This window comes from Pristiophorus japonicus, chromosome 4 (assembly GCF_044704955.1).
Source record: "Pristiophorus japonicus isolate sPriJap1 chromosome 4, sPriJap1.hap1, whole genome shotgun sequence".
Classification (NCBI taxonomy): Eukaryota; Metazoa; Chordata; class Chondrichthyes; family Pristiophoridae; genus Pristiophorus; species Pristiophorus japonicus.
The window spans coordinates 250,903,205-250,923,989 of NC_091980.1; the positions used below are offsets into that span (position 1 = coordinate 250,903,205).

General features: G+C 45.0%; 1 protein-coding gene across 2 annotated transcripts in view; it reads right to left on the reverse strand.

Annotated features, from left to right (window-relative positions):
- The window catches only part of aspg (asparaginase homolog (S. cerevisiae)), a 126,128-nt gene that overhangs the window by 27,074 nt on the left and 78,269 nt on the right, over positions 1 to 20,785 (reverse strand). For both annotated transcript variants that reach the window (XM_070879276.1, XM_070879275.1), the window contains exons 10-12: positions 11,818 to 11,937; positions 11,436 to 11,531; positions 2,764 to 2,927 (exon numbers count right to left, since the gene is read on the reverse strand). In XM_070879276.1, coding sequence (XP_070735377.1) covers positions 2,764 to 2,927; positions 11,436 to 11,531; positions 11,818 to 11,937 — 380 coding nt within the window. The remainder of the gene's footprint in view (positions 1 to 2,763; positions 2,928 to 11,435; positions 11,532 to 11,817; positions 11,938 to 20,785) is intronic.

Consider the following 20,785-nt stretch of genomic DNA (forward strand, 5'->3'; position numbering starts at 1 on the left):
AATACAAAACAGGAAATCCATGCTTTGCATAGGCTGACTTTTCCAGTAAAATTACAGGCAGTCGGCTTCTTTAAAAAAAAAGACCTTATCTAATAGTGTATTGTGTGCTTTACTCTTGTGTACAGCTCCTGGAAGGTTGAGTGACTTGACATACAAGGACTTTTTCAATGTTTTCATCAATAACTTTGGCAAAGAAAAAAATTAAATACAATTTGGATTCTCCATATTCCATTATAACTTCAACAGAAATCCCTGAGAAACAGTGTTTAGAACATGTCTCTGGCGTTGTCCCTGATCTCCTGCAGAAATTCTATCTCAATGGCCCTAAAATTCCAGTTGGGCCAAAGGTGAAAACCGGGCAGATCTCTGGATCAGGACTAAAAAATGAGACATAACCCGGTTCTGTTGAGATCCCACCATTTTCCAATAAGTGTGGTGATGGTGGTGTGGGTGTGGGGAGGGCAGGGGAATGGTTGGAAAGTTGGAACTCCTGCCCCCAAAAAGTTGTTGAGGCTAGGTCAATTGAAAATTTCAAAACTGAGATTGGTGTTTTTTTTGTTAAGGCAAGGGTATTAAGGTTGCGGACCCAAGGCGGGTAGACGGAGTTAAGATAGAGATCATTAATGATCTAATTGAATGGCGGAACAGGCTCGAGGGTCTGAATGGCCTACTCCTGTTAATATGTTGCTAACTTCCATAGGGGGTGTCTGGGAAAGTTCCTGGGCTAACCTAACCCTAACCTATTCCACCGTCATAAGGCCTCAACACTATTCTCGCCAGCTGACAGCTGGTGAGTTCCGTTGAAGGCCGTGGAAAGGCCCCATAGGCTCTGAGATGAGGCTGATCAATCATGAAGATTTATTCCCATGTCCATGCTTGCAAATGTCGCCTTTCGGAGTCACACGTTTTTTTTTTTAAGATGGCTAGTTCTTTGGCTTGGGAAGGGCCTCGGTGGGGAGGCGAATAGCTGTTCCACATTTCATTGGGCAGATGCCGTTGAAACACCCTTTCAGGTGCCGGTGACCAGCCCCAACTATGCTAATGACGCTATCCCTGCAATTTGGGATGGGATCTATTGCATTGAGGATCAACGGACTTCCACCAGCAGAATGAACCGATCGGAATTTTGATCCCGTGCCTCTGAAATGCTCCAAATGTGCCGTTGCCTTGTTAATCATCTCACATAGGATATTTATCAGGATGAAAAGCAATTTACAAGTGATAATTATTTTACAGCAATTTAATTAAATCATTTTTGTTAGATTCCTCGTCCCTTGGCATTTCTCAGGAACAACATTTTAAAAGCTCTCTCCCTCTCTTTCTGTAACAATATCTCCCTCCCTTTCAAACACTTTCTCTTCTCGTCTTCACTTTCTGTTATCAACACACTCACTTTTCCTCCCACTTTTATTTTATAAATCTCTCCTCTCTTCTATTTGTTGCCCACTGTGTCTTACGCCTTTCACAAACATTCCCAAAACGAATTTATTCAATTTGTATTTTTTACCTTCTTTAATAACCAGAATAAACAGCAAGATAATAGTTAGTGGGTATCAAGGAAAGACCAGGGGCAGGCAGAGGGCATTTGGGTGCTGTTGCAACATCTGTGGGAAAGAGTGAAAATAGGCTTGAGCTGGGCGCTAGCCTGGGGATAAATTGCCAGGTTATGACACTTGAGGAAGGGCTCTCTCTCTCTTCCATCCTATCCCATCTCAGCCACAGGGTCATTCTCTTTCTGTCCTCACTCTAGAACACCATACTCTCATTTTCCTCCCCCTTAACAAAAACTCTCTCTTTCTTCTCTGATTATGGTTCCACCTCCTACCTCAACACAATCTCTTTCCCTCCATTCCCCTGCTTCTCCAGTGCACACACCACTAGATGGTCTAACTTCATTCTACTTATAAACTATATTAAATCAGGCACCCCTTAAATAAATATCATGGAAATTGCCATTTTTTAATATCTTGTATTATGGCGTAGTCATACTAACAGAAACTAAAGGTAAAATTTGAGAAGATAGTTTACATTTTTAAGTTTAAATTCATTGATTCATAGAAATTTACGGCATAGGAGGCCGCCATTCGGCCCATCGTGTCTGTGCCAGTGGAAAAAGAGCTACCCAGCCTAATCCCACTTTCCAGCTTTTGATCTGCCTTGTAGATTACAGCATTTCAAGTGCATATCCAGGTACTTTTTAAATTCTTCAAACTTTGAATGTAATTTCATGAATTTTCACAAAAACAAAGCCCTTCCAACAATACCCAGGAAACTGGGTTCAACACTTGTGCATGGTGGGTCACTGTGGGATTCCTGCCACCAAGACAAACTCCACCACTGTGGCAGTTCCACTGCAGCGCCAGAAGACGTGACCGGGCAGTTAAAGAGACAAACGCACTCCGAAGATCAGTCTTTACTGTGGCTTCTTGAGATATACTATTCCCATGGTGGCCATGGGGAGCAGTGGACAGGAGGGATGGAGAGATCAGTAGAGGGCAGGATATCTCAGTTGGGGCAGTGAGGCAGCTATAAGCTTCATTGCCTGATTTTTAGGTTATTATCGGCCGTGATCTCGTGGAGGAGAATCCTGCCCATGATCTTCGAGATCAGTTTCAGCAAATATTCAGTAAAGGTCTCACCGTGCTGACTTCCTGAGATTTATGAAACGGGATCAAACGCACAAACTTCTGCCATGCAATGAATTACTACATTGCAAAGGCTGTGACTTATAGTAGATTTAGTTTCCCCAAACGTTTCGTGTACCTGAATCTCACTGCATTTTTCAGTGGTGTATCGCCATACCGGTCTTTGGCATAAACAGTGGCTCCATGCCTGAGCAGATACTGCACAACTTGTAGATGTCCCTCAGAAGCTGCCACATGCAGTGGGGTTCGTCCGTCATAATCGTCACTGCACAAGTTCCCGCCCTGAAAAGCATAAAGTGTAAGCATCAGAAATAAAGTGAATTGTAGGTTTGCCCTCTTAGAACCTGTGTGTTATTATTTTAGGCCTTACACTTTTATATAGTCTTAAGTCTAACTAGATTTGGGAAAAGATAAGTGGTATTAAAACTAGCTCCACAGACCAGAGGTCCCAGGTTCGACTCCCTGTCTGATCTCATACTATGAATCAGTTGGGATACCAAATTGGCCTCATTATTCCTGAAATGAGGAGTGGAAAAATTAATCAAGGCTTACAGCACAGATTTACAGCACAGAAACAGGCCATTCAGTTGGTGTTTATGCTCTACACAAGCCTCCTCCCTCCCTACTTCTAACCTTATCTGCTTTTGATTGCTCACCCATGATTCCTGCTCTTTAGCGGCAAGTGTGAATGTCTGGTGAGTACTGAATTAAGCTCAACTGTGATGCATTCAATGGTTGAATAGCCTGTTGGTACTCACTGTATAAACTCTCGTATGATAAATGAAGAGTTGGACAATGTGCATCCCAACATGCCTTTGAGAGAGGTAGGGAGAAAAGGATGGAAACTATATAAAAAGAAACTTCAGTGCTGTAAATCTGAAATAACAGTAAACGCATAAAATGCATTTTAGGTGAAGTGTATGGATGAGAAAGATTGGTTAACATTTTGGGTGGAACTGATCATTGCAAAATATCTTTCTCTTTCAAATGTTGACTCATAATTGTATACAGAATTTTTAAACATTGGTTTAAAATAAATAAGCCTCATGCGAGACCAGAGATCAAAAGAAACTTTATTCCAAGAAAATAGTGAAAACAAATTCCCAACAAAAGCAGAATTGTGCTATTTGACCCCTTTAAGAGCTGGATAAATATCTATCTGGGAACAGGACTGGACGTTATAGGGATGGGTATTGTCCAAGATGATCACAAATTCCATGTTGGACAATCTACTGCCACTGGGGTTGGGGAAAAAGTTGTCTTGGGAGCAACAGACGAGGGTTAAATAGCAAGGATGTGATGATAACTGAATATTCTGCAATTCCCTGATTGCCTTCAAAGATGAGGAAGGGTTTATAAGAACATAAGAAATAGGAGCAGGAGCAGGCCATTGTCCCCTCGAGCCTGCTTCGCCATTCAATAAGATCTTGGCTGATCTGATTTTGGCCTCAACTCCACTTTCCTGCCCACTCCCCATAACCCTCGACTCCCTTATCATTCAAAAATCTGTCTATCTCCACCTTAAATATAGTCAATGACCCAGCCTCCACAGCTCTCTGGGGTAGAGAATTCCAAAGAATCATGACACTCAGAAGAAATTCCTCTTCATCTCCGTTTTAAATGGGCAACCCCTTATTCTGAAACTATGCCCCTAGTTGTAGATTCCCTCACGAGGGGAAACATCCTCTCTTGTCAAGCTCCTCAGAATCTTATACGTTTCAATAAGATCACCTCTCATTCTCATTAGTCGGATTCAGCCTGAGACACTGGATAGGGACGGCGATGGGGAAAGTAGAGATTTTAGCCGGGCCAAAAACGATGTCTTTACTCTTTCCAATGTTCAGGAAATTGTGATATATACCAAGAAGGAGTGGGAACATGGCCTGATTATCTTTTCTTGCTCCTGAACTCAGGGGTGCTAAAATCAATTGTTTTCGCTGAAATGAGGATGCTCATCTAAGACAAGGGATTAAAGGATTGTATAATATGCCTTTTTGTTCACTTATAGTTTGGTATTTTTGACTTATCGCTGCCGATATTGAACAGGAGATTTGATTCAGTATTACCCAAATCACTCCATAAGTGTATAGGTGCTCCTGAACAGAATTCCAAGATTAACCAAAATAAAAAAACACTGTAGTGTCGCTATTAAACATCTTGCATATGACGCACAGTTCCTGTACATATTAACCTCACTTTCTATGTCGTCCTTTTAGTCAAAAACATACATGTCAACATGCCACAACAGAAAAGCCCAATGTAAACATAGAAACATAGAAAATAGGTGCAGGAGTAGGCCATTCTGCCCTTCGAGCCTGCACCACCATTCAATAAGATCATGGCTGATCATCACCTCAGTACCCCTTTCCTGCTTTCTCTCCATACCCCTTGATCCCTTTCGCCGTAAGGGCCATATCTAACTCCCTCTTGAATATGTCTAAACGTACTATCATCAACAACTCTCTGCGCAGAGAATTCCACAGGTTAACAACTCTCTGAGTGAAGAAGTTTCTCATCAATCGGTCCTAAATGGCTTACCCCTTATCCTTAGACTGTGTCCCCTGGTTCTGGACTTCCCAAACATCGGGAACATTCTTCCCGCATCTAACCTGTCCAATCCAGTCAGTATTTTCTATGGTTCTATGAGATCCCCTCTCATTCTTCTAAACTCCAGTGAATACAGACCCAGTCGATCCAGTCTCTCCTCATATGTCAGTCCTGCCATCCCAGAAAACAGTCTGGTGAACCTTTGCTGCACTCCCTCAATAGCAAGAACGTCCTTCCTCAGATTAGGAGACCAAAACTGAACACAATATTCCAGGAGAGGCCTCACCAAGGCCCTGTACGACTGCAGTAAGACCTCCCTGCTCCTATACTCAAATCCCCTAGCTATGAAGGTCAAAATGCCATTTGCCTCCTTCACCGCCTGCTGTACCTGCATGTTAACTTTCAACGAATGATGTACTATGACATCCAGGTCTCATTGCACCGTCCCTTTTCCTAATCTGCCGCCATTCAGATAATTTCTGCCACCAAAGTGGATAACCACTCATTTATCCACATTATACTGCATCTGCCATGCATTTGCCCACTCACCTTACCTGTCCAAGTCACAATGCAGCCTCTTAGCATCCTCCTCGCAGCTCACAACGCCACCCAGCTTAGTGTCATCTGCAAACTTGGAGATATTACACTCAATTCCTTCATCTAAATCATTGATGTATATTGTAAATAGCTGGGGTCCCAGCACTGAGCCCTGTGGCACCCCACTAGTCACTGCCTGCCATTTTGAAAAGGACCCGTTCATCCGGACTCTCTGCTGCCTGTCTGCCAACCAGTTCTCTATCCACGTCAATACATTACACCCAATTCCATGTGCTTTAATTTTGCGCACCAATCTCTTGTTTGAAGCCTTTTGAAAGTTCAAATGCACCACATCCACTGTCCACTCTATTAGTTACATCCTCAAAAAATTCCAGAAGATTTGTCAAGCATGATTTCCCTTTCATAAATCCATGCTGACTTGGACCGATCCTGTCACTGCTTTCCAAATGCGCTGTTATTTCATCTTTAATAATTGATTCCAACATTTTCCCCACTACTGATGTCAGGCTAACTGGTCTATAATTCCCCGTTTTCTCTCTCCCTCCTTTCTTAAAAAGTGGTGTTACATTAGCTATCCTCCAGTCCATAGGAACTGATCCAGAGTCGATAGACTGCTGGAAAATGATCACCAATGCATCCACTATTTCTAGGGTCACTTCCTTAAGTACTCTGGGATGCAGATTATCAGGCCCTGGGGATTTATCGGCCTTCAATCCCATCAATTTCCCTAACACTATTTCCTGACTAATACGAATTTCCTTCAGTTCCTCCTTTTCCCTCGACCCTCTGTCCCCTCGTATTTCCGGAAGTTTATTTGTGTCTTCCTTTGTGAAGACAGAACCAAAGTATTTGTTTAATTGGTCTGCCATTTCTTTGTTCCCCATTATAAATTCACCTGATTCTGACTGCAAGGGACCTACGTTTGTCTTCACTAATCTTTTTCTCTTCACATATCTATAGAAGCTTTTGCAGTCAGTTTTTATGTGCGCAGCAAGCTTCCTCTCATACTCTATTATCCCCTCCTAATTAAACCCTTTGTCCTCCTCCGCTGAATTCTAAATTTCTCCCAATCCTCAGGTTTGCTGCTTTTTCTGGCCAATTTATATGCCTCTTCCTTGGATTTAACACCATCTTTAATTTCCCTTGTTAGCCACGGTTGAGCCACCTTCCCCGTTTTATTTTTACTCCAGACAGGGATGTACAATTGTTGAAGTTCATCCATGTGATCTTTAAATGTTTGCCATTGCCCATCCACCATCAACTCTTTAAGTATAATTCGCCAGTCTATTCTAGCTAATTCACGTCTCATACCATCGAAGTTACCTTTCCCTAAGTTCAGGACCCTAGTCTCTGAATTAACTGTGTCACTCTCCATCTTAATAAAGAATTCTACCATATTGTGGTCACTCTTTCCCGAGGGGCCTCTCACAACAAGATTTCTAATTAGTCCTTTCTCATTACACATCACCCAGTCTAGGATGACCAGCCCTTTAGTTGGTTCCTCAACATATTGGTCTAGAAAACCATCCTTAATACACTCCAGGAAATCCTCCTCCACCGTATTGCTACCAGTTTAGTTAGCCCAATCTATATGTAGATTAAAATCGCCCATGATACCCTTATTGCATGTACCCTTATTGCATGCATCCCTAATTTCTTGTTTGATGCTGTCCCCAACCTCACTACTACTGTTTGGTGGTCTGTACACAACTCCCACTCGCGTTTTCTGCCTTTTGGTATTCCGCAGCTCTACCCAAACTGATTCCACATCATCCAAGCTAATATCCTTCCTTACTATTGCGTTAATTTCCTCTTTAACCAGCAACGCCACCCCACCTCCTTTTCCTTTCTGTCTATCCTTCCTGAATGTTGAATACCCCTGGATGTTGAGTTCCCAGCCTTGGTCACCCTGGAGCCATGTCTCTGTAAAGCCAATTATATCGTATTCGTTAATAGCTGCCTGTGCAGTTAATTCGGCCACCTTAGTACGAATACTCCTCGCATTGAGGCACAGAGCCTTCAGGCTTGTCTTTTTAACAGACTTTGCCCTTTAGAATTTTGCTGTAATGTGGCCTTTTTTGATTTTTGCCTTGGGTTTCTCTGCCCTCCACTTTTACTTTTCTTCTTTCCATCTTTTGCTTCTGCCCCCATTCTACTTCCCTCTGTCTCCCTGCATAGGTTCCCATCCCCTTGCCATATTCGTTTAACCCCTCCCCAACAGCACTAGCAAACAATCGCCCTTGGACATTGGTTCCGGTCCTGCCCAGGTGCAGAGCGTCCGGTTTGTACTGGTCCCACCTCCCCCAGAACCGGCTCCAATGTCCCAGGAATTTGAATCCCTCCATCTTGCATCATTCCTCAAGCCACGTATTCATCTGAGCTATCCTGCAATTCCTACTCTGACTAGCACATGGCACTGGTAGCAATCCTGAGATTACTACCTTTGAGGTCCTACTTTTTAATTTAACTCCTAGCTCCCTAAATTCAGCTTGTAGGACCACATCTCGGTTTTTTACCTATATCGTTGGTACCTATATGTACCACGACAACTGGCTGTTCACCCTCCCCCTCCAAAATGTCCTGCAGCCGCTCCGAGACATCCTTGACCCTTGCACCAGGGAGGCAACATACCATCCTGGAGTCTCGATTGCGGCCACAGAAACATCTACCTATTCCCCTTACAATAGAATCTCCTACCACCAAAGCTCTCCACTCATGGTGCCATGAACTTGGCTGCTGCTGCCCTCCCCTGGTGAGTCATCCCCCGCAACAGCACCCAAGGCGGTGTATCTGTTTTGGAGGGGAATGACTGCAGGGGACCCTTGTACTACCTTCCTTCCACTGCTCTTCCTGATGGTCACCCATTCCCTATCTACGTGAGTAACCTTTAGCTGCGGTGTGACCAACTCACTAAATGTGCTATTCATGATATCCTCAGCACCGCGATGCTCCAGAGTGAATCCATGCGCAGCTCCATTATCGCAATGCAGTCTGTCAGGTGCTGCAGCAGGATACATTTCCTGCACATGTAGTTGTCAGGGACACTGGAAGCATCCCTAAGTTCCCACATAGCACAGGAGGAACATGGCACGGGACTGGACTCTTCTGCCATGACTTAACCCTTAAATTAACTTAAGTTGGTAACAATGCCAAAGGTTACCTACTGATGGAGTAAAATGTGTCAAAATGTGATTAGGACTACTGCCTGTCTGGAAGATAAACACCAACTCGGACAGGTTGGGCCAAACAATATATTTACAATCTATATTAATTACTTGGATGAAGGGACCGAGTGTAATATAGCCACGTTTGCTGATGGTACAAAGATGGGTGGGAAAGCAAATTGTGAGGAGGAAACAAAAAATCTGCAAAGGGATATAGACAGGCTAAGTGAATGGGCAAAAATTTGGCAGATGGAGTATAATGTGGGAAAATGTGAAGTTATCCACTTTGGCAGAAATAATAGAAAAACAAATTATAATTTAAATGGAGAAAAATTGAAAAGTGCTGCAGTACAGAAAGACCTGGGGGTCCTTGTGCATGAAACACAAAAAGTTAGTATGCAGGTACAGCAAGCAATCAGGAAGGCAAATGGAATGTTGGCCTTTATTGCAAGGGGGATAGAGTATAAAAGCAGAGAAGTCCTGCCACAACTATACAGGGTATTGGTGAGGCCACACCTGGAGTACTGCGTACAGTTTTGGTCTCTGTATTTAAGGAAGGATATACTTGCATTGGAGGCTGTCAGAGAAGTTCACTAGGTTGATTCTGGAGATGAGGGGGTTGATTTATGAAAATAGGTTGAGTAGGTTGGGCCTATATACATTGGAGTTCAGAAGAATGAGAGGTGATCTTATTGGAACTTATAAGATAACGAGGGGGCTCGACAAGATGGATTCAGAGAGGATATTTTCACTCATAGGGGAAACTAAAACTAGGGAACATAATCTCAGAATAAAGGGCCGCCCATTTAAAACTGAGGGTTGTGAATTCTCTGCCCCAGAGAGCTGTGGTGGTTGGGTCATTGAATATATTTAAAGCAGAAATAGTCAGATTTTTAAGCGATAAGGGAGTAAAGGGTTATGGGGAGCGAGCAGGGAAGTGGAGCTGAGTTCATGATCAGATCAGCCATGATCTTATTGAATGGCGGAGCAGGCTCGAGGGGCCAATTGGCCTAATCCTGCTTCTATTTCTTATGTTCTTATGTAAATGACCTGTTTCTGTGATGTGATATCTATGTAATTATTTTCTAAGTGATCTCACAGTTTGATAATTTATTATTTTTGATTTTAAAAGGACCAACAGGTATATGTTATATGTACATTCTGTTTGGTCATATTTCATATAAAATAAATCAGAGCTTTGGGTTACAATTGGCCTCGTCTCACAAGAGTGCTTAGCACTCTAATTTTAAGAAAGTAGAATTTACAGAATCCAGTACACACAGTGAGAGGTCGTATTGTTACAACCCTCGGGTTATACTATATTGTAACTAGATATTGGGCATTAAATGTACTCTCCAGATCATAAGAAATGTGGAGTCTGCTTACGGGAGTGATTGGTGACACTGAGCCTGACAGAATATCTAATAAAGACCCCAAATTTGTAATACTGCTATTAATAAAACCAAGGATCCCATATCTATTATTACAGCTTCATTAGCTTGTCCACCACTTTTAAAGATTTGTGCATCTGAACCCATAAATCTCTTTTAAAGTTTTACCATTTAGTGTGTGTGCCCCCTCCTCAGTCTTCCTCCCAGAGTTTTATCCTAGATCGAGCATTCCTCCATTTTACATTTCATCTGCAAATGTTGAAATTGCATTCCCATACCCAAATTTAGATTTTATATATATATATCTATATATATATATATATATATATACACACACACATATATATATATATATGTGTGTGTGTATTATAGCTAATAAGTCAGTATTCTAGGTAATACTACTTGGGACAACACCCGTTATAAAACCTCAGACTCACTATAAGCAATGCCATCGATCAGTAGATGCTCTGGCCTAAACCATTATTTTAAGGCATTTCGAGCTCGTGTTTCTAATTGGTTTCTTGGTTGATCTTTAACACACATGGATTTTCCACAGGATGACTGCTGATTAGCAATTCAACACACAATTAGCTGCCTAAGGGGGAAGGAATCTATTTGGGTCAACTAAGACGTCAGTCCCGAAAGGGGCTTCGAAACACCGGTCTGGTCAATTCGAATCTGAGACTTTATTTTATTGGGATGTGGGGACGTTGGGGGAACTGAGTTTAGATCAACATTTGTACAATATATTAAACCTTGTCATATCACTTAAATAGTTTGAGTCTTACGGATGTTAGGTGATGACGATAGCTTTAACTACAAAACCTGCTGGAAACTTCAGGCATTACAAAATCACCAAGTGAGACCTTTCTTTGCCATAAAACAAAAACATAAAGTGCTGAAAATACTCAGCGAGTCAGACAGCGTGTCTGGTGAAAACGGAGGAGTTAAAGTTTCAGGTGTGGACCCTTCATCAAAACCATTTTCACAAAGGTTCCTGGCGGAATCATTGTCTCCTGTTTTCTCCACAGATGCTGTCTGATCTGCCAAGTGTTTCCAGCACTGTGTGTTTTGTTTCAGATTTTCAGCAACTGCAGGTTTTGTTGTTATTTTTGTTTATCGTTCATTACCATATCCTGTATAGCTTCCAATGCATCGATATCCCCGGTCTTTGCAGCCGCACAAGCCAACGAAGGAGTCAGGGCATCTCGGATAGCCTCCAGTTCCTATTGTTTTGAAAGATAACAGAAGCTTGTTAGATATAAAATCATTCAATATACTTTGATTAAAAAACACATTTCAAACATTAAATAACCTTTTACAGAGCAGCACAACAGGTTGGTATGCATATGTACTATCCCTATTTCTCACACTTTAAGTTCCTCTTATCTTTTTGGCACAAAAACAGTTCTGCAGTCTTTTAAAGCGGTTGAAAAACATTTACCAGAATATAAAATAAAAGAACCGTTTTATAACCATGGTACATTACAGCATCTGGTCTAGAAAGCTTACCTCTTTGCAGCTGACACTGAGAGACCTGGCAATGACTTGAATAAATCGACTGTTTCGAAGAGAGATCTTTGTCTCCCTCAATGTTGCACACATTTCTCCCCTCAGGTTTTCAGACAGCATCTGGGAGAAAGCAAAACAAACCCCATTAGTTCAATGTTGGAAAAATCACAATTATGCAAAGCAAAATCTCACTTCGAGAACACTCAATTTTTTCTAACATCAATTAAAATGGTGATAAATATAATTAAATTACATTTCATCAATAGCAATAAAATATGGTTAGGTTGGACCCCTCAGTGGACAGAATCTGCATTGCGACTCTGGGAGGAGCTCTTTAACCACAGAGAGAAGGCGGTTGAGGAGGATTCTAGCGATGACTTTCCCAGTGGCCGACTGCAGGGAGATTCCTCTGGAGTTGCCGCAGTCGGACTTGTCCCCTTTTTTGAAGATGGTCACGATTACAGCATCTCTGAGATCTTCACCGCGCGACAACTACAAGAGCAATGTAGTGAACAGCACCAACCCTTGTACATGGCCTTCTTTGACACTGTCAACCGTGAGGGACTATGGAGCGTCCTCCTCCGTTTCGGCTGCCCCTAAAAGTTTGTCACCATCTTCTGCCTGCCCCACGATGACATGCAAGCCGTGATCCTGACCAACGGATCCACCACAGACCCAATCCACGTCCGGACCGGGGTCAATCAGGGCTGAGTCATTGTGCCAACCCTCTCCTCGATCTTCCTCGCTGCAATGCTCCATCTCACGCTCAACAAGCTCCCCGCTGGAGTGGAATTAAACTATAGAACCAGTGGGAACCTGTTCAACCTTCGTCGCCTCCAGGCTAAATCCAAGATAGTCCCATCCTCAATCATTGAACTACAGTACGCGGACGACACTTGCGTCTGTGCACATTGAGGCCGCCGCCTTGGACAACGTGGACCATTTTTCATACATCAGGAGCCTACTATCAGCAAGGGCAGACATCGACGACGAGGTCCAACACCACCTCCAATCTGTCAGCGCAGCCTTCGGTCGCCTGAGAAAGAGAGTTTTTAAAGACCAGGACCTCAGGTTAGACAGGTTAGATGAGGTTAGACAGGTTAGATGCAGGAAGAATGTTCCCAATGTTGGGGAAGTCCAGAACCAGAGGTCACAGTCTAAGGATAAGGGGTAAGCCATTTAGGACCGAGATGCGGAGGAACTTCTTCACCCAGAGAGTGGTGAACCTGTGGAATTCTCTACCACAGAAAGTTGTTGAGGCCAATTCACTAAATATATTCAAAAAGGAGTTAGATGAGGTCCTTACTACTAGGGAGATCAAGGGGTATGGCGAGAAAGCAGGAATGGGGTACTGAAGTTGAATGTTCAGCCATGAACTCATTGAATGGCGGTGCAGGCTAGAAGGGCCGAATGGCCTACTCCTGCACCTATTTTCTATGTTTCTATGTTTCTATGTTTCTAAAACTGTCACCAGGTTTATGGTCTACAGGGCTGTAGTGATGCCCGCCCTCCTGTATGGCTCAGAGACGTGGATCAAATACAGTAGACACCTCAAAGCACTGGAGAAGTACCACCAGCGCTGCCTCCGCAAGATCCTGCAAATCCACTGGGAGGATAGACGCACCAACATCAGTTCTCTCAATCAGGCAAACATCCCCAGCATCGAAGCACTGACCACACTCGTCCAGCTCCATTGGACGGGCCACATTGTCCGCATGTCCGACATGAGACTCTCAATGCAATCTCTCTACTCGGAACTCCTACATGGCAAGCGAGCTCCAGGTGAGCAGAGGAAACCTTTCAAGGACACCCTCAAAGCCTCCTTGATAAAGTGGAACATCCCCACTGGCACCTGGGAACCCCTGGCCTAAGACTGCCCTAGGTGGAGGAAGAGCATTCAGGAGGGTGCCGAGCACCTCGAGTCTCGTTGCCGAGAGCATGCAGAAAACAAGTGCAGGCAGCGGAAGGAGCCTGCAGCAAACCAGACTCCCCACCCAACCTTTCCTTCAACCACTGACTGTCCCACCTGTGACAGAGACTGTAATTCCCACATTGGACTGTACAGCCACCTGAGAACTCACTTTTAGAGTGGAAGCAAGTCTTCCTTGATTTCAAGGGACTGCCTATGATGATGATGATGAAACATCTAACATAGCACAGAAGAACCAATCCTTTACTAATGTGAAACATCAGAACTGCTAGGACCTGTAAGCCATGCTCAGTGAGAAATGCCATCACAGGATTATGCATTAAATGGAGGGCTGGAGGCCCAATCGCCTGGTCGGAGGCTCACCTGGCTCACCGGGCGTCGTCAGGGATCAAGGATTGGGTGAGGTCGGTGAGTCGACGCCGAGGAGGAGGCCGCTGAAGGAAGAGGTCCAGGTCGCCGCCGCAGGAGGCCCGGTCGTCGTCGCCGATGGGTGGTGTGGTGGGAAGCCTGAGGTAGGCCAGAACTTGTGGGATTCGCAAGGTTGGGTTTAAAGTAAGGGTTTAAGTGAATGCGCACCCTATTAGGGTCTATTAGGGCGAGGGGAAGTTTAGACAGTGGGAGGGGGTAGGTTGAGAGTGGAAAGTTGCCAGATCATAGAAGATGGGAGTTGTTTAGCAGAGGAGCTCCCTAGGAGGCTGACACCCCGGCGGCCATCTTCTCCCTGTGGCCGAGGAGCTCCTCCCGGAGTCACAGTGCGGATTTCAACCCCTACGGGGCACAACGGACATGATTTTTGCAGCACGACAGCTGCAGGAAAATGCAGGGAACAGTGCCAACCCTTATACATGGCCTTCTTCGACCTTACAAAGGCCTTTGACACTGTCAACCGTGTGTGTGTCTATGGAGCGTCCTCCTCCGTTTCGGATGCCCCCAAAAGTTCGTCACCATCCTCCGCCTGCTCCATGACGACATGCAGGCCATGATCTTTACCAACGGATCCATTACAGACCCAATCCATGTCCGGACCGGGGTCAAACAGGGCTGCGTCATCGTCTCAACTCTCTTCTCAATCTTCCTCGCTGCCATACTCCACCTCACGCTCAACAAGCTCCCCGCTGGAGTGGAACTAAACTACAGAACCAGTGGGAACCTGTTCAATCTTCGTCGTCTCCAAACCAGGTCCAAGACCACCCCAAACTCTGTCATAGAGCTATAGTACACGGACGACGCCTGCGTCTGCGCTCATACAGAGGCTGCACTCCAGGACATAGTCGACGTATTTATTGAGGCGTACGAAAGCATGGGCCTTACGCTAAACATCCGAAAGACAAAGGTCCTCCACCAGCCTGTCCTCCCCGCACAGCACTGCCCCCTAGTCATCAAGATCCACGGTGCGGCCCTGGACAAAGTGGACCATTTCCCATACCTCGGGAGCCTCTTATCAACAAGAGCAAACATTGACGACAAGATTCAACACCGCCTCCAGTGCGCCAGTGCAGCCTTCGGCTGCCTGAGGAAAAGAGTGTTTGAAGACCAGGCCCTCAAATCTGCCACCAAGCTCATGGTCTATAGGGTTGTAGTAATACCCACCCTCTTGTATGGCTCAGAGACATGCACCATGTACAGTAGACACCTCAAGTCACTGGAGAAATACCACCAACGATATCTCCGCAAGATCCTACAAATCCCCTGGGAGGACAGATGCACCAACATTAGCATCCTCGACCAGGCCAACATCCCCAGCATTGAAGCACTGACCACACTTGATCAGCTCCGCTGGGCAGCCCACATTGTCCGCATGCCAGACATGAGACTCCCAAAGCAAGCGCTCTACTCAGAACTCCTTCATGGCAAACGAGCCAAAGGTGGGCAGAGGGAACACTTCAAGGACACCCTCAAAGCCTTCCTGATAAAGTGCAACATCCCCACTAACACCTGGGAGTCCCTGGCCAAAGACCGCCCTAAGTGGAGGAAGTGCATCTGGAAGGGCGCTGAGCACCTCGTGTCTCATCGCCGAGAGCGTGCAGAAATCAAGCGCAGACAGCGGAAAGAGTGAAACACAGAAACATAGAAAATAGGTGCAGGAGTAGGCCATTCGGCCCTTCGAGCCTGCACCGCCATTCAATAAGATCATGGCTGATCATTCCCTCAGTACCCCTTTCCTGCTTTCTCTCCATACCCACTGATCCTCTTAGCTGTAAGTGCCATATCGAACTCCCTCTTGAATATATCCAATGAACTCGCATCAACAACTCTCTGCGGGAGGGAATTCCATCGGTTAACAACTCTCTGAGTGAAGAAGTTTGTCCTCATCTCAGTCCGAAATGGACTACCCCTTATCCTAAGACTATGTCCCCCGGTTCTGGACCTCCCCAACATCGGGAACATTCTTCCCACATCTAACCTGTCCAGTCCCGCCAGAATCGTATACGTTTCTATGAGATCACCTCTCATCCTTCTAAACACCAATGTATAAAGGCCCAGTTGATCCAGTCTCTCCTCATATGACAGTCCAGCCATCCCTGGAATCAGTCTGGTGAACCTTCGCTGCACTCCCTCAATAGCAAGAACGTCCTTCCTCAGATTAGGAAACCAAAACTGAACACAATATTCCAGGTGAGGCCTCACTAAGGCCCTGTACAACAGTAAGGCTTCCCTGCTCCGATACTCAAATCCCCTAGCTATGAATGCCAACATACCATTTCCCTTCTTCACCGCCTGCTGTACCTGCATGCCCACTTTCAATGACTGATGAACCATGACACCCAGGTCTCGTTGCACCTCCCCTTTTCCTAATCTGCCGCCATACAAATAATATTCTGCCTTCGTGTTTTTGCCCCCAAAATGGATAACCTCACATTTATCCACATTATACTGCATCTGCCATGCATTTGCCCACTCACCTAACCTGTCCAAGTCACACTGCAGCCTCTTAGCGTCCTCCTCACAGCTCACAACGCCACCCAGTTTAGTGTCATCCGCAAACTTGGAGATATTACACTCAATTCCTTCATCTAATCGTTAATATATATTTAAAGAGCTGGGGTCCCAGCACTGAGCCCTGCGGCACTTCACTAGTCACTGCCTGCCATTCCGAAAAGGACCCGTTTATCCCGACTCTCTGCTTCCTGTCTGCCAACCAGCTCTCTATCCACGACAGTACATTACCCCCAATACCACGCGCTTTGATTTTGCACTCCAATCTCTTGTGCGGGACCTTGTCAAAGGCCTTTTGAAAGTCCAAATACACCACATCCACTGGTTCTCCCTTGTCCACTCTGCTAGTTATATCCTCAAAAAATTCCAGAAAATTCGTGAAGCATGATTTCCCTTTCATATATCCATACTGACTTGGACCGATCCGATCACTGCTTTCCAAATGCGCTATTTCATCCTTAATGACTGATTCCAACATTTTCCCCACCACTGATGTCAGGCTAACCGGTCTATATTTACCTGTTTTCTCTCTCCCTCCTTTCTTAAAAAGTGGTGTTATATTAACTACCCTCCAGTCCATAGGAACCGATCCAGAGTCAATAGACAGTTGGAAAACGATCACCAATGCATCCACTATTTCTAGGGCCACTTCCTCAACTACTCTGGAATGCAGACTATCAGGCCCCGTGGATTTATCGGCCTTCAATCCCATCAATTTCCCTAACACAATTTCCCGCCTAATAAGGATATCCTTCAGTTCCTCCTTCAAAGTACTTCAAAGACAGAATCAAAGTATTTGTTCAATTGGTCTGCCATTTCTTTGTTCCCCATTATAAATTCACCTGAATCAGACTGCAAGGAACCTACGTTTGTCTTCACTAATCTTTTTCTCTTCACATATCTATAGAAGCTTTTGCAGTCAGTTTTTATGTTCCCAGCAAGCTTCTTCTCGTACTCTATTTTCCTCCTTTTAATTAAACCCTTTGTCCTCCTCTGTTGAATTCTAAATTTCTCCCAGTCCTCAGGTTTGTTGCTTTTTCTAGCCAATTTATATGCCTCTTCCTTGGCTTCAACACTATCCTTAATTTCCCTTGTTAGCCACGGTTGAACCACCTTCCCCATTTTATTTTTACTCCAGACAGGGATGTACAATTGCTGAAATTCATCCATGTGATCTTTAAATGTTTGCCATTGCTTATCCACCGTCAACTCTTTAAGTATCCTTTGCCAGTCTATTCTAGCTAATTTACGCCTCATACCGTCGAAGTTGCCTTTCCTTAAGTTCAGGACCCTAGTTTCCGAATTAACTGTGTCACTCTCCATCTTAATAAAGAATTCTACCATATTACGGTCACTCTTCCCCAAGATTGCTAATTAGTCCCTTCTCATTACACATCACCCAGTCTAGGATGACCAGCTCCCTAGTTGCTTCCTCGACATATTGGTCTAGAAAACCATCCCTAATACACTCCAGGAAATCCTCCTCCACCGCATTGCTACCAGTTTGGTTAGCCCAATCAATATGTAGATTAAAGTCACCCATGATAACTGCTGTAACTTTATTGCACACATCCCTTATTTCTTGTTTGATGCAGTCCCCAACCTCACTACTACTGTTCGGTGATCTGTACACAACTCCCACTAGCGTTTTTGGCCCTTTGGAGTTCCACAGCTCCACCCATACCGATTCCACATCATCCAGGCTAATGTCCCTTCTTACTATTGCATTAATTTCCTCTTTAACCAGCAAAGCCATCCTGCCTCCTTTTCCTCTCTGCCTATCCTTTCTAAATGTTGAATACCCCTGGATGTTGAGTTTCCAGCCTTGGTCACCCTGGAGCCATGTCTCCATGATACCAATTACATCATAACCGTTAACTGCTGTCTGCGCAGTTAATTCATCTACCTTATTCCGAATACTCCTCGCATCAAGGCACAGAGCCTTCAGGCTTGTCTTTTTAACACACTTTGCCCCTTTAGAATTTTTCTGTAATGTGGCCCTTTTTTTGTTTTTTGCCTTGGGTTTCTCCGCCCTCCACTTTTACTATTTTCCTTTCTATCTTTAGCTACTGCCTCCATTTTATTTCCCTCCGTCTCCCTGCGCAGGTTCCCATCCCCCTGCCATGTTAGTTTAACTCCTCCCCAACAGCACTAGCAAACACTCCCACTAGGACATTGGATCCGGTACTGCCCAGGTGCAGACCGTCCGGTTTGTACTGGTCCCACCTCCCCCAGAACCGGTTCCAATGTCGCAGGAATTTGAATCCCTCCGTTTTGCGCCACTCCTCAAGCTACGTATTCATCTGAGCTATCCTGCGATTCCTACTCTGACTAGCACGTGGCACTGGTAGCAATCCTGAGATTACTACCTTTGAGGTCCTACTTTTTAATTTAGCTCCTAGCTCCCTAAACTCGTCTCGTAGGACCTCATCCCGTTTTTTTACCTATATCGTTGGTACCTATATGCAGCACGACAACTGGCTGTTCACCCTCCCTTTTCAGAATGACCTGCACCCGCTCCGAGACATCCTTGACCCTTGCACCAGGGAGGCAACATACCATCCTGGAGTCTCGGTTGCGGCCGCAGCAACGGCCATCTATTCCCCTTACAATCGAATCTGCTATCACTATAGCTCTCCCACTCTTTTTCCTGCCCTCCTGTGCAGCAGAGCCACCCACGATGCCATGAACTTGGCTGCTGCTGCTCCCCCCCTGATGAGTCAACCCCCCAACAGTACCCAAAGCGGTGTATCTGTTTTGCAGGGGGCTGACCGCAGGGGACCACTGCACTACCTTCCTTGCACTGCTCTTCCTGCTGGTCACCCATTTACTATCTGGCTGTGTACCCTTTACCTGCGGTGAGACCAACTCGCTAAACGTGCTATTCACGTCATTCTCAGCATCGTGGACGCTCCAGAGTGAATCCACCCACAGCTCCAGTGCCGCAATGCGGTCTGTTAGGATCTGCAGGCGGATACACTTCCCGCACACGTAGTTGTCAGGGACGCCGGAAACGTCCCTGACTTCCCACATAGTACAGGAGGAGCATAATCACCGACAACCCTTTAAGTATCTTTTGCCAGTCTATTCTAGCCAATTCATGCCTCAAACCATCGAAATTACCTTTCCTTAAGTTCAGGACCCTAGTTTCTGAATTAACTGTGTCACTCTTCATCGTAATAAAGAATTCTACCATGTTAGGGGCCTCGCACAACAAGATTGCTAATTAGTCCTTTCTCATTACACATCACCCAGTCAAGGATGGCCAGCTCCCTAGTTGGTTCCTCGACATATTGGTCTAGAAAACCATCCCTAATACACTCCAGGAAATCCTCCTCCACCGCATTGCTACAGTTTGGTTAGCCCAATCAATATGTAGATTGAAGTCACCCATGATAGCTGCTATACCTTCATTGCATTCATCCCTAATTTCTTGTTTGATGCTGTCCCCAATCTTTCTACTACTGTTTGGTGGTCTGTACACGACGCCCACTATCATTTTCTGTCCATTGGTATTCCGTAGCTCCACCCATACCAATTCCACATCATCCAAGCTAACTATTGCATTACTATTGCATTAATTTCCTTTTTAACCAGCAATGCCACCCTGCCTCCTTTTCCTTTCTGTCTATCCTTCCTAAATGTTGAATACCCCTGGATGTTGAGTTCCCAGCCTTGGTCACCCTGGAGCCATGTCTCCGTGATGCCAATTACATCATACCCGTTAACTGCTATCTGCGCAGTTAATGCATCCACCTTATTCCAAATACTCCTGGCATTGAGGCACAGAGCCTTCAGGCTTGTCTTTCTAACACTCTTTGCCCCTTTAGAATTTTGGTATAATGTGGCCCTTTTTGCTTTTTGCCTTGGGTTCTCTGCCCTCAACTTTTACTTTTCTTCTTTCTATCTTTTGCTTCTACCCCCATTCTACTTCCCTCTGTCTCCCTGCATAGGTTCCCATCCCCCGCCATATTAGTTTAACCCCTCCCCAACAGCACTAGCAAACACTCCCCCTAGGACATTGGTTCCGGTCCTGCCCAGGTGCAGACCATCCGGTTTGTACTGGTCCAACCTCCCCCAGAACCGGTTCCAATGTCCCAG